The following is a 13,695-nucleotide window of genomic DNA, read 5'->3' as shown; positions in this document are numbered from 1 at the left end:
TCTTGAAAGGATTTGAACGCATTCCCCACCATTGTCAGAGCAAAGGCATTTTAATGTCTTGCTGGTCTGATTTTCAGCAAGTGCCAAGAATTTTTTAAATTTATCCAAGGCCTCGTCTTTGTGACGGATTGATAAACCCATACTTTGCATGTGGCATCATCAACAAAGGTAATAAAATACTTCTTCCCCCCTAGAGATAATCCTGGCATTTGACATACATCTGAATGTACTAACTCTAAGGGTGAAGACTTTAGAGAAAGATTTTTTGTGTGATGTTTGAGCATGTTTACTATAAATACAATGATCACACTGTTCAAAATCAGCATACCTCAAACGAGAGAGCACTTTCATTCCAGATTAACTCATGTATTCCAACCGGCTATGCCACATAGAAACACTTGGCTGCTCAATTATGGCGACAATGTGGTCACGCACACTAGATACATGCAAAGAATATAAAGTATCACTTTTGTATCCCTTGGCAACAATGCGGAAGCCCTTACATTTCCATTTGCTATCCCCAAAGGTGGTGTAATAGCCTTCATCATCTAATTGCCCTGTGCTTATCAAACTCTTCTTGAGCTGCTGAGATACATGTCTCACATTATGCAAAACAAACACGAAGTCATGCTGAAATTCCAATTTCACACTGCCAATGCCTGCAATTATACATGCATAGTTATCCCCCAAGTGGACAACACCATGTACAGCACCATTGTAGTCAGAGAACCACTCATGATGTGGTGTGACATGAAAGAACGCACTTGTATCATGTATCCAAGTGTGAATATCATCCTCAGAATCTGCAATCAATGCATGTGCATCCAAAGAAGAAGCAAGAAGTACATCACCATCACTGTCATTGTCATGAGTGACTACATTAACCTCTTCTATTTTCACATTGCCCTTCTCTTTCTTCAATTGAAAGCAATCCCTTTTATAGTGCCCTTTTTTGCCACAATGATAGCACTCCACGTTCTTTCCACCAGATTTGTTGCGTGCTCTGTTTTCAAAACTGCTCTTATGCTGAAATCTGCCTCTAGTGTGTAATGCATTTGAAGACTTGTTTGCTGAGTTATTCTGTCTATTGAGTTCTTCCATCAGCAAAGAACTCTCCACATCAAAGTATAACAGTTGAGCATTCGAATTACTCAAAGTTGTTCTGAAAGTATCCCAACTTTCAAATAGAGTGAATAGCAAGAAGGTAGCTTTGAACTCCATCCGTCGATGAGAATGAAGCAACCATATTTTATCCATGCAGCCGTGCCCATCGTAGCCATCTTGAGGTGAAAAAAATGCTCACTTGTGGATATGTGAAAGACACAATGTTAAAGGGTGGCATTTCCCCTAATGATGTACCGAGATGCAAAGGGGTAGTGAAGTAAGGGTAGGTAGAATATGGTGTAGAGAAAAAAAAAGTGCTAGGAGCAAAGATGGGGGATCCAATCCCTAGTGTGCTGTGGAAGTCGAGTGTAATCCAAGGTTTTAGAATGAGGAAATATCATGAGAACATGTGTTTTTGAAACCTCACTTAACATGTGGATTAATTTTTAATCACATGGTTAAGTAAATGTTGCACATATGAGGTGTAACTGGGATTGCAGTAAATTTACGAGCCAGGGATCCGAGGAAATCATGGGAAGTCAAAGACAAAAGTTGCTATAAGTTATGTCACACATGTACTTGGTGGTATTTGGTGTCAATTATTGGCCTAGGTCATTCATTTGGCCATAACTGTCAGTTGGGTGATACTACAGAAGTAGCGTTGAATGGTACCTGACGCCAATCCAATAGCCAAAGATGACGCAGAGACACTCCAAAATGGAAGTTGCCTAGCCAATTTAATTATTAGCCTGTCAAATTATTTTTCAAGGTACCCAAATAATAATTATATTAATCAATATTTAAAGACTGCAAAATAAATATTTAATTATGGATAATGCAAGAAAAACCATTTGTGAAGGCTATCACTTGTCAAAAATGCCCATACAAGACTAAAAAACGTCTTTAGAGGCTGGAGAAAGAGGCATTTTAGTGTATTCAGTTTACAAGAGAGAGGGAGGAGATGTTGGTCTGATTTACATGCATTGGAGGATCTTTTGAAGTAGCCAGGGGCAAGAAAAGACCAATCAACAACAAGTGACAGTATCTATAGACCGTTGAGATAGGGCAGCAACAGTGAATGACTGATTTTCTTCAGTTCTTTGCATTCACAAGCTATTGAGACAAGGCAACAACAGTAAATGACAAATTTTCTTCAATTCTTCGCAAAGAAAGTCTAAATTTTCTCTCTCCTCAGCATTCTCTCTCATCTCCCAACCTTTCTACAGCCTTGCTCTGAAGATTACAGCATTGAGATCAACAGAGACTGAGATATTTCAAATTTCTCTATTGTAAACCCTAATCTGCACAGCACAAATTAGGGTTTCACAACAGCCTCAAGAAACATGCCAGAGTCCAAGACTTGGATTCAACAAGACTGAAGCTGTTTTTAGTCAAATTCAAGTGGAGGGACTAGCAAATCAATGAATATGGAGCATTTTCCATCTCCATCAAAGCGGGTGAATGCCAATTGATTGTCCAAATCAAGAGGCAAAGCAAATTGAAGACTTACTAGTCATTTTGGACAGTAAGGGGAGTTGGAATACCGAAAGAGATTGGGAGAATTCCATTATACATCAACTTCTTCTTCAATTAAGTTAAATAATTACCGAAAGGGACATTAGTTTTGGGGCCATGAGAGTATCCATTGTCCAAGATTGTAAGTTAATTTGCATTTCTCAGCTTTGTAATAAATGTTACTATTGTAACTAAGTTGTAATTAGGGAATTACCACCCATCCACGGAAGGAAGAAATTAGGGTTTCATGGTTTTATCGTCGGTATTACCACTCAATCCCTTGATTTGGTGGGCCCAAGACACCTGATTACAAGCCAAAGCTTAGTGCTGATTGTTACTCTAAGATGAGATATTACAGCAATATGTCTTCATATAGTGAGATGGACTCCAACAGTGATGATGCCTCTTAGTATGAACATTCACATGGAAATGAAGGAATGCAATGTCTAACCTTGGACAAGGCTCAGACCATGGACAGCAAGTTGAAAATGTTATTGTTAGGCGACATGTACAACCTTCAAAGCATAAGGAGAATGATGACCAGCAAAGTGAAGAGGAAGTGTATAAATTAAAGAAGTGGTTTCTCAACAATAACATGTTTCCTTTTGTTTTTTGTACATCTTCTATGGCATTGGTTTAGCTACAACAGATATTGGAAAGCTTGTGACACTTCATAGAGAACACCAAAGTGCCTTGTTCAGAAACAAATTAAAAATTTACCTATCTACTACATGCTAGACCCATATCTCTTTTTTTTTTCAATTATCACTAGGGTTTTCTCTCACTGCTTCATATGGTATAGAATATTAAAACGCTTGTAACTCCCATTTGTCTTATTAACGTGTTGATTATTCTGCTCACTCTTGCGTCCGAGCTGCACCCATTATCCCCACACAAAACTAGAGTAAAAGCCACCAAAAAAGAGTATAAAACCAATCCAGCATTTTGCACAAGAGAGAAGCCAAATAATACTTCCTTGCTCTAAAGGGCTCCACTCCTCGAGAAGTTCTCTAGAGGAACCATATGGTTCTTTTTGCCAAAGTTGTGCAACGTCAAAGAAGCTCGTTCATTCAACCAGGAAACTTGGGGGTTGAATGTTGGCAATAACTATTAGCCCTTTGTGCATCTCATCTCATACAAATTAAGGACTTACTTGGATATGATGGACAGCATTGGACCTCCAATATACAATGACAAAGTAAGGAGACCCTATGAAACGTCAGGTGCATGTACACGTACCGTGAAATCGATTCCAGGGTGATCGTTAGTCCAGAAGATCTCATGATCCACCACCACATAGTTGCCAGTGACAAGGTCCCCCTCGTATTCTACATTCTCGTACACGCAGTCAGTGTCCTGGACGGTGATCTGCAAGCCATGGCAATGTTGAAAGACGGCACAAATAAAGCACAGGAGTAAAAGGAAGGTGGCCCATGGGCGAGGGACCTTCGCCTGAGCTCGCCTCATCCTGCAGGCGATCTACTTTCCTGCTTATACTCTGGAATCCGAGAGAGCGAGCGAGCGACAGAGAGAGAGAGAGAGAGAGAGAGAGAGGGAGAGAGAGAGAGAGAAGGGGGGATTCCGAAAAAGAAAGAAAGAGAAGGGGGGGATTCCGAAAAGAAAAACAAACACGCATTGCTGAAAACCGGGTGGCGCTAAAGTCTACGTCACAACTAGTCTCTAGTGTGTCGCTACGACTAGTTGGGCTGGTCAAGCGCGTTTGGACCTGTCTCTACCATGAAAGTGGCTCCCAACCAGTTCGAACACTAGCTAGTTGGGAGGCCATTTAGGCTAAATCCGCACGCACATGCTCTTTTTTTAATCATAAAATATAGTTTTCAGACCTTCAAAAGTTGTTTTGGCCAATCAAAAACAACTAACAAATTGGAATCATCCTCACATGTGCAAGTCAGCAATGAACCCTTTCGAACAGCGCTTTTGTTGATGGCTAAGCAAGGTTTTGGGTTGACAAACTGGTTACAAACTCTAAAGCATGCAAACTAGTAGATTTCACAAAGATTTCCCACCCTAGTTGTTTGTGGATCTGAGCCAAGTGTAAACATGTCCTTTATGGGACATTGTGCAGTTTGCGAACTTGTTCACTTTGTACAATAAATTAGCATTCCTTGCATGAGAAGCTGCTATGAAGCATCATCCCACAACATGATCTCTCTCTCTCTCTCTCTCTCTCTCTCTCTCTCTCTCTCTCGGAGGCAAAGAGAGAAGAGGGTAGAACAAGAAAGAAGACAAAGAAAAAAGAGGGTAGAGAGAGAGAGAGGAAATAGAAAAGAAAACAAGAGAGAACAAAGAGGGTAAAGAGAGAAGGGGAGAAAGGGAGGTAAGAGAAAAAGAACACACCTACACGTAGAGGAAATAGAAAGGAAGACAAGAGAGCGAAAGAAAGAAAAAGAAGGGGGAGAGAGAGAATCTTCTTGTTCTTCTTCTCTCTCTCTTTTTATTTTTCTCTATTCCCTCTCTTTCTCTCTTTTTACCCTCTTTCCTTTCTTTTTGTTTCTCCTATTTCTCTCTCTTTCCAATTCCTCCTCTCTCTACCCTCTTCTTTTTCTCTTTTTTCTCCTCCTCTCTATCCCATTTTTCTCTCATCTTCTCTCCCTCTCCTTTTTGTCTTTCTACCCACTTCTTCTTTCTATGATAAGATACCTTTGTTGCTGGTAGAGTTTGATCTAACAACAAAGCAAAGTTTTTCTTGGCCAGAGGAACAAATCTAAGGTAAACTAGCTTGGGAGAAGTCTTCAACTTTTCCTTCTTAGCAAGCTAATCGTGGTGAAGCATGTTTTGCAACTTATGATCGTATTTTTAGCTTAAATATTTCAAATATGTAAATTTGCATGGTGTGGGGTTGAGAAGGTGCTCATGGATTTTGTTTGGTACAGAGAGGAAGAAAGAGGATGGGACTTTATTAGCTAGGAGAAAATTATCTTGACAAATGAAAGTACAGATTTCGAGATCCCAAAATTAAATAAAAGGGCAATCGATTTTAGTTGTAAGTGTTTATTAAACCTAAATCTCCTCAACCATGGGTAGTGTTATTACACTCATGGATTGAATCTTCTCCCTTTGCAAGGTTGGGAGGGAGATGGATGAATTGGTGGGACATAGCTATGTGTAAATCTCTTAGAGTGAAAATCAAGAAGTCAAATACAAATGAATAGCATTATGAGCAGTGGAATGGTTGGGTGACTCCATCAAGGGTGATACTCATTTGCATTTGTCAATTTCATTTTACTCATGATGGAGGGTCAGTGTGGTTAAACTCAAAACTATTACTCTCATTCTCTAGCTATGATAGCACTACTTTTTGAAATGGTAGCATAGGGCATGCCCATTTTCAATGCATTGTTCATATTGACACTCTTAAGGATCCTTCACTAAGCTACAATGGCTTACTCATTGAACCTAAAACAATAAGGTAGGCTCTTTTAGTCTCTAACTAAGTGGTTGTACTACAAATGGTGGGGTTTCTAAGCATGAGGCTCAACAATTGCAGTGACTATGAATGTAGCTCAGTGTGCCAATTTTGTTCTTGTTGCCTCATTCTTTCGAGCTCAAGAAATTATGAGACTCTCTTACGTACTAGATTGATAGCACATAGTCACAAGTTCTAAGAGCAAGTCCTTCAATGAGTGCAAAACTTGATGAGAAAAAGCTTTGCAATAACATGCCAAGTCAAGCTATCTAGAGGTTGAGTGAGGGCTTTAGGTGTGCCAAGGGTAACAATAGCTTAGTGTTATAGTGTCTATTTCATGTCCAGGGGGGTTCTCGTTAACAAGTCTCATGTTTAAATTTCCTTACCCCCTCTAGAGAAGTTCGAGTGATACAGATTAGGGTTAGTAGTGTGAAAAGTGTTGAGTTCTCAAGTCTACCCTATGCAAGCCTTGTCTTGTCTTTGTCAACTTGATTTACATCTCCCTCCAAAAGTCAAGATGTGTATCTATGATTTTTTGCTACTTTGCCCCTATGTTTGTGTTGTTGTAATCTCTAAGCACTTTGATTTCTTCTATTTGAGTATGTTTTTCTAAGGTCCCTCCTTTGCATTGGTGGTCCTAAATGCAATGCAACCTCTTTATGGTTTAAATGCAAATAGTTGAGTATTGAAATGTGATTAAGTGCAATGTCAAATATATGAGTGTGACCTAGGGTTTGTGGAGGTATGTTGGTTTCAAATTGCGACATGTAACCAATTGCAAATGACTACACTAGAGAGCCTCTCAAATCCTCTCTTCACTTGAACTCAATGAGGTTGGTCATTGAAGAATGCCATGGGAGGCCCTCTTGACACTTTTTTTAAATCAATATTAGCTATCCTATGAACCTCAAAATTAATCTCAAGAGAACCCATTGAATGGAGGAACTAAAGCGTATGTGTCTATATTTTTGAAGGATGATAGGCCAATGACAATGTGACCATTAATGATAAAGAAACAACCTTGTATTATTGGGTCTATGATGTTCTCAATTGGTGTAGGTCCTACCTCCAAATCAATATATAAAAGATATAAATGTTAGAATATTAGAGTGGTGACATGGAGATGTGTGCACAAGAGGGAAAAGAGAGCTCAAGTACAAGAACAATATCTTACTTATTAAGTTGCTCAAGGTACAACTATACAATCTCTCATCTTCTTAAGAGTGACCTTTAGGCTATTTATATAGCCACTGGAAGTTAGGGTTAGGGTTTCCCCTATCCTCTATTCCATTCACACCTCACCTTCCCTCATGCACCCTTACTTACATAAGATCCCCATGCTATACTTATAACACCCACCCATCAATGTCAAGGTGGCATTGGATTACATAGCATGTAAATGGTTCCCCCCTCAATGAATCAGTGGGATGCCTTTATAAAGTAGGCTACAAGGATGTTTATGGTACGATGATAGAACAAATACTAAAAAAGGTGGTAATCAGATGCTTTGGAGACATAGTTAGCCTCCAATTCTTTTGGTACTTTAAGGGAGTTAGGACATTTATTGATGATATGTCATGTTTGTTGTTTACTTACATTTGTTGCACTTCATCTTGTTGGGATATTTTTTTATAGCCGTTGCTTACAATATGTCCCTTTTTGTTGCAAAATGAACATTTAGTAGAAACAATATAAACTAAGAGTTGATCACAGGTTGCTAAGGTGGATGTTGAGAGCCAGTGTTGCCTTTCTTTTGATTTATTTTTTCCTCATCCAAACAAGACCGAATTACACCTTCAAGTGTAGATTTTGGTACATTTATTAGGGTAGTGACAAGAGTTGAAAAGACTTTTCTTATACCTTTTAAAAGTATTGCAATGGCATCTTCTTCAGCGACTAGATCTTGGACACCGAAACTAATTGGGTTGTCAATCCCTTCATGTGGGAAATGAACTTTCCCAAGTCTTCTCCTTGCTTGTTTTTGAAGTTGAATAACTCTATTTTGAGGAATATTTTGGAGTTATTTCCTCTTGCAACATACGATTTCTTGAGCTCATCCCACTTCTCCTTTGTAGTTGCAAGTTGATCAATGTAGTGGATTAAGGATTCATCTAGGTGCAACATTATAATGGCTTGGGCTCTTTCATCATCTTCATCTATAGGGTTGGATGGGTCAATGGCTTTGGTCCCCTAGATGAAGGGTCAATATTCCCTCTCCATCATTTCATATTTCACCAATACCTACCATGGGTGAAAATCTCTCCCATCAAACTTGTGGATTTGAGGCTTTACATTAATATATGCCACAATAGGAAGGTCTTACCAATTGCACAAGGCAATGGCAATGTCTAATCCTTTACAAGTGGAAAATAAGAGTGGAAGCAAATGAAATGATGTTTAAAACCAAGTGAATAGTAGGCTAAAAGTAACTGATTTATAATCAAACAAATAAGATTAGATGAATAGATGAAAATGGTCTATGTGTTTATAGTTGACACATAGCCTTATAGTAGTCAAGTAGGGTGATGATAGTTAAGCACTCAATGAATATGCTTAGGGCCTAAAAACCTTCATATTTCTAAGATTAACTAGCAAGCAATGATCACTAGTTTGATCATTGGTGTTTAAGAACACTATTATCCAAGCTTAATGAAATGTTTGTGTTGGAGTCCAGTTGAATGTTGGCTTTAGAGTCACCTTCGGGGCGAGAAGCTTTGAGTTTTGAGCTTTCAAATCTGCAAATGAATTCCAATGGTAGTTATTCGGTGATTAGAATCACTATTAGCGACTTTCAAGATTATTAAAATGGACATGAAGAAAGCTTGAGCTTCTTGGCTATGGTTGCCTACTGCCAAATCCACAGTTAGGGTTTCACTATGTGTGGCCAGTAGAGAGGGAATTAGACCAAACCCTTTTAGAGTTAGATAGCCTATTTGGGGGACTAACAAAGCCCCATGAAGCCTGCTAACATTGCACCTTCCACAGCACACGGTAGCTTGCTAAGCATCATGCTATCTAGAACATTGCCATTTTTGCAATTTCTTCAATATTGAACTATACACACCACAATATTGAGGTTCTATGTGCTAGGTAGGTATGCGTGAGCTGGGGAAGAGGTCTCTAGAAGAAAACACACCAAGATATCCCCTCCTTTGGCAACACCAACTCCTCCAAGGTTTATAGGTCTAGCTTGGCTATGGAGGTTAAGAGATATGGTTGAGAAATGAACTTCTCATGTGCACTTAGATTGGGACATGGATAGGGGAAGCTCAATGGATCAGAGTGGCTTTGATATCATGTTAGAATATCAGAGTGCGAACATGGAGATGTGTGCAAAATAGGGAAAAGAGAGCTCAAGTACAATAACAATATATTGTTTATTAAGTTACTCAAGGTACAACTGTACACTCTCTCATCTTCTTGAGAGTGATCTTTAGGCTATTTAGATAGCCATTGGTAGCTAGGGTTAGGGTTTCTTCCCTTATGCACCCTTGCTTACGCAGGGTTCCCATGCTATACTTCTAACAATTAACAAGAGGCTTATGTCATTAGCGGATTCCTCACCCTACTACTAGCATATAGTGCCTTAAAAATATTCAAAAGCCTTCCCAAATGTGTACTGATGCCTTCTCATGAAGTTCATGAAAATATAAATCCAAAGCCCATATTGAACTTAAGTTGCATTTTGATTTTCTCTTGAACAAAGAATGCATAATTACTATATTTTCTTGGAAACTATTGAGAGAAATAACTCCACTTTAACGTGTCCAAAAATGCTAATCATGGTTTGTTTTCAAATCAAAATTTCCAAATTATTGAGATGAGTAAAGAAAATCAATTCCTCTTTTAAAAAAATTAAGTTGCCTTCAATGGCAAGGGAGCCAAAGTCAAAACAAGGTATGAGGTTTGGATTGATGTGATGGATGATTATGTTGTTGCTACAAGTACCACCACTAGTAATTTATCCATGACTTCATAACTTTGCATCATTGGTGAAGCCAAACTTTGGTTTGAAGCAATGGTATCAAAACAATGTTGTAGCTAAAGCTTTCAAAACTTGGAAGCAATGTAAGGAAGATGTGAAAGGATGTTATTTACCCACGTCTTTAAAATCCATAAATATAAATGAATTTTATATCCTTCATCAACTAAACTTTACCTTGGAATCTTAAAATTCAAAATTTGTGAGCATCTAAAGGTACGCTCTGCTAATAATGACAATGGCTCAACAAATCACAAGTTTTTGCAAGGGAGTGAGGCATCCTCTAAACACTCGTTTGAAAGCAATAAGTCATGAAACCTTGAAAGACTCCCTTGTTATTGCCAAAATCTTACTACAAAAAATCTCCAAGAATAGCAAGAGAAAATGTGGCATGATTGGTAATTATGAAAGGAGCCATATTTCCAAAAGAGCTCAAGTAAATATTAGCATGACCAATAGGATTTGCAATCTTGACTGAGAGCAAAGGAATGTGAGTGACAAACAATGCTTCTAATTAAAAAGATTAGACACTTAAGAATAGATCTTCATGATGCTCTTAAGCCCAAATTTCAACCAATCATCAATGAAAGGAAGAGAAAATGGAAATATTAAAAAAGGCCAAGGAAGAGAGAGAGTAGTGGGAGCCCAAGTAGGCCAACCATTTGAGAGAAAAGCAACTCTAAATAGAGAGGTAGATAAAGGATCTATCCATCCTGCCATTGGAAACAAAGGAATGGACCACCAATGCTTAGTCATTCAACCATTAATAATTTTTATGGCTACAACATCATGAATATTGATTGACTATTAAATTTATTATCTTTTTAATCTCCAAATATAATAAGAAGGTTACAAAATCAAATGTTGATATGAAAAAAATAATCATAGGAATTGACCAATGGAAATAAATAGTATTCACAATGAGCCAAAGAAATTGGTTTACTTGATAGTTTAAACAAACTAGAAGAGCCAAAGGGAATCCCATCATTTAAAGGAAAGTTGTGCCATTCTACATCGATCCTATCAACATCCATCATTATGAGTCAACTTGGCTATATTGAGTCCAAGAGCCCTCCATGTATTCTTGAAGAGTTGATCAATCTATTTCCTGATAGGAAGGTTGAGCATAAAATTGAGCTAACCCATATAATTGATCTAGTGTCCAGGAGACCTTAAAATGTTTACTCCAAAGGGCATTGAAGTCAAGAAAGAATTGAGATAGGTAATTGAACATGGATTTTTCTACCCAAGTAACTTGCATTGGGATTCATTTGTCCTCTTCTAAACCAAGAAGGAGACCACATCAACTCCAAAGGTTTAAATCAAGTAATGATCAAGAATAATGTGCTATCTTTAGGATTGTCAAGTTACTAGATTGATTATATGATGCCAAATTATTCTCCAAGATTGATCTAAGATCAGCGTAGTATCAGATCTAAATCAAGGAGCAATACATTTTCAAGACATTTATTATTATATGCTAGGGCCATTATGAGTTCATAGTCATGCCACTTGGATTGACTAATGCATTAGCATTGACTTATTGACTAATGTAATATAATTTCCACCGTTACTTTGATGACCTTGTGTGTGTATTCTTTTATGATGTTGTTATATAGTCTAAGTCTTAAAGGAGTCACAAATTTCAAGTTAAGATTGTGTTTCAAACAGTTTGAGAAAATCGACTCTATGCCAAGAAGAGTAGGTGTATCTTCTGCACATGTTATATCAAGTGATTAGATATATGTCACTTCTATTGATGGAATCTTAGTCGATTTTTTCAAAGTCTAGGATATTCTTAATTAACCGATTTCCAAGTAGGATTTTAAGGATTGACATGATGGAATTAGATTAAAGACTCGAGGGACTATTCCTAATGGACCAATTTCCAATACCATTAAGTAGGATTTCTAGGATAGTACTAGATTTTCATCAAGGAATATTCTATTAAAGCAATACCTTGACCAACATTTTTAGAGAGACATGCTTAGATCGTTTGGCTACTAGAAGAGCACCAATACAACTTCAAAAAACTTATAGAATGTGTCATGATAGCTCATACACTAAAACTTCCTAACTTAATGTAGGAATTTGAGGTGGGTATTTGTGTAAGCAAACATAGAATTGCGGGAGACTTAGTATAAAAAGGAAGAACTAGGGTTTATGCCTCCCAAAAGTTGAAGCACAAGCTTGTGGAGGCCAAAGTGTGAAGCTTGGGAGTTATTAGCCAATGAGATTGGTGGAGCTTGGGACTTCGCTTGAATCGCCTAGACTACAACTCATTGAGTCTCCTTACCATGTTTATTTTCCTCTTTTTTTTTGCTAGCACATCCGCAATAGCCTTTGTGGATAGGTTACATGAGCAAGATAGGTATGGCATAAATGCTTGCAGTGTGAGAGGCCATAAGTTATCGAATGGTTAGAGGTGCCATGAATGAATAGGCATGATTCTATCTAAGTTTGGCATATTTTTGTCCAAGGATGGACATTTTGATTGTGTTTTTGGGACTAGACATCATGTCAACTTGTCAATTATATGTGTCACCCATATAAGTGGAATACCCTATGGAAAAACCTTGCCAGGCATAGGTAACCAATCCAACAATTGAAGTTGATTAGCGTGGAATTAATTTGATTGGAGAAATACATGTTTAGATTAGGATCTCTCTTTTCTTTTATTCAAAAAGCAAAAAATCCCTAAAGATAGCACTACCCCCTTGTCAAGCATCAATCAGATACATGTATTTCACTAAAAATAGCACTACCCCCTTGTCAAGCATCAATCAAATACATTCATTTCACTAGGGCTCACAAGAGAGATTGATTTCACGTGTCTTGATGAGAAGGGAGAATAAAAAATTCTCCCATTTTTCAAACTATTTGTTGAAAAATGCTTCTTTTTTTGAGACATAATCATAGCGAGCATCATAGGTGAACCATTGGTGCATGATTAGGTGTTATAAGATCCAAGATGCATGCTCGACCTTCTTATATACTTAAAATATATATGGTGAATATTATGTTGGTGCAGAGAGAGAATATATGAGAGAAAAGAAAGATGTAAAGAGAAAGAGAGAGAGATTGAGAGATTGACAACACACTAGGGATTAGAAGATGGGCCAGTACCCCCCCCTGTGGAGTTATATTATTAACAAGGAGCAAGCTCCTCTATTACACATAAACCGGTTCTTAACTTGTAGATCTTGGAAACAAGGTCATGGTTCCTTGCACAATATACAATCGGCTAAGACTTGCACAACTTGGAAGTTGGCACCTTTTGATCCTTCTTGAGTCTCTCCTTCTCTCCTACACAATATGTATAGGGATCTCCTCTTGGAGCTTGATTTCAGCAGAGCTTTCCTAGCACTTACACCTTCTCTCCTATACATATTGTGTAGGGATGTCCTCTTGGAACTTGATTTCAGGATCTCCTCTTGGAACTTGATTTCAACAGAGCTTCCGCAACACTTGCACATTCTCTCCTACACAATATGTATAGGGATCTCCTCTTGGAACTTGATTTCAGCATAGCTTCTGCAGCACTTGCACCTTTTTTCCTCCTCTTGCATGCATGCAAAGTGATGCTTCCTTCACCTCTTCCACACCCAAGGAGAGCCTCCCTTTTATAGGCTCCAAGAGCTTATCTTCTTGTAGAGAGACTTGAGTG

At 38.1% G+C, this 13,695-nt stretch overlaps 1 protein-coding gene across 2 annotated transcripts in view; it reads right to left on the bottom strand.

Moving 5' to 3' along the window:
• Positions 1-4,222, bottom strand: part of LOC148017067 (emp24/gp25L/p24 family/GOLD family protein) — a 33,791-nt gene extending 29,569 nt beyond the window's left edge. The window contains exons 1-2 of one of the 2 annotated variants that reach the window (XM_087662786.1): positions 4,066-4,221; positions 3,859-3,987 (exon numbers count right to left, since the gene is read on the bottom strand). In XM_087662786.1, coding sequence (XP_087518912.1) covers positions 3,859-3,987; positions 4,066-4,086 — 150 coding nt within the window. In that variant the 5' untranslated portion in view covers positions 4,087-4,221. Of the gene's footprint in view, positions 1-3,858 lie in introns of both variants that reach the window. The other variant, XM_087662785.1, reaches the window with a different exon arrangement.
• Between the last annotated feature and the right edge of the window lie 9,473 nt (positions 4,223-13,695).

The sequence above is a fragment of the Lygodium microphyllum genome, chromosome 22, assembly GCF_053477565.2.
Source record: "Lygodium microphyllum isolate KBCC chromosome 22, Lygodium_microphyllum_v1.1.10, whole genome shotgun sequence".
NCBI lineage: Eukaryota > Viridiplantae > Streptophyta > Polypodiopsida > Schizaeales > Lygodiaceae > Lygodium > Lygodium microphyllum.
This window is presented reverse-complemented; position numbering and strand designations above follow the sequence as displayed.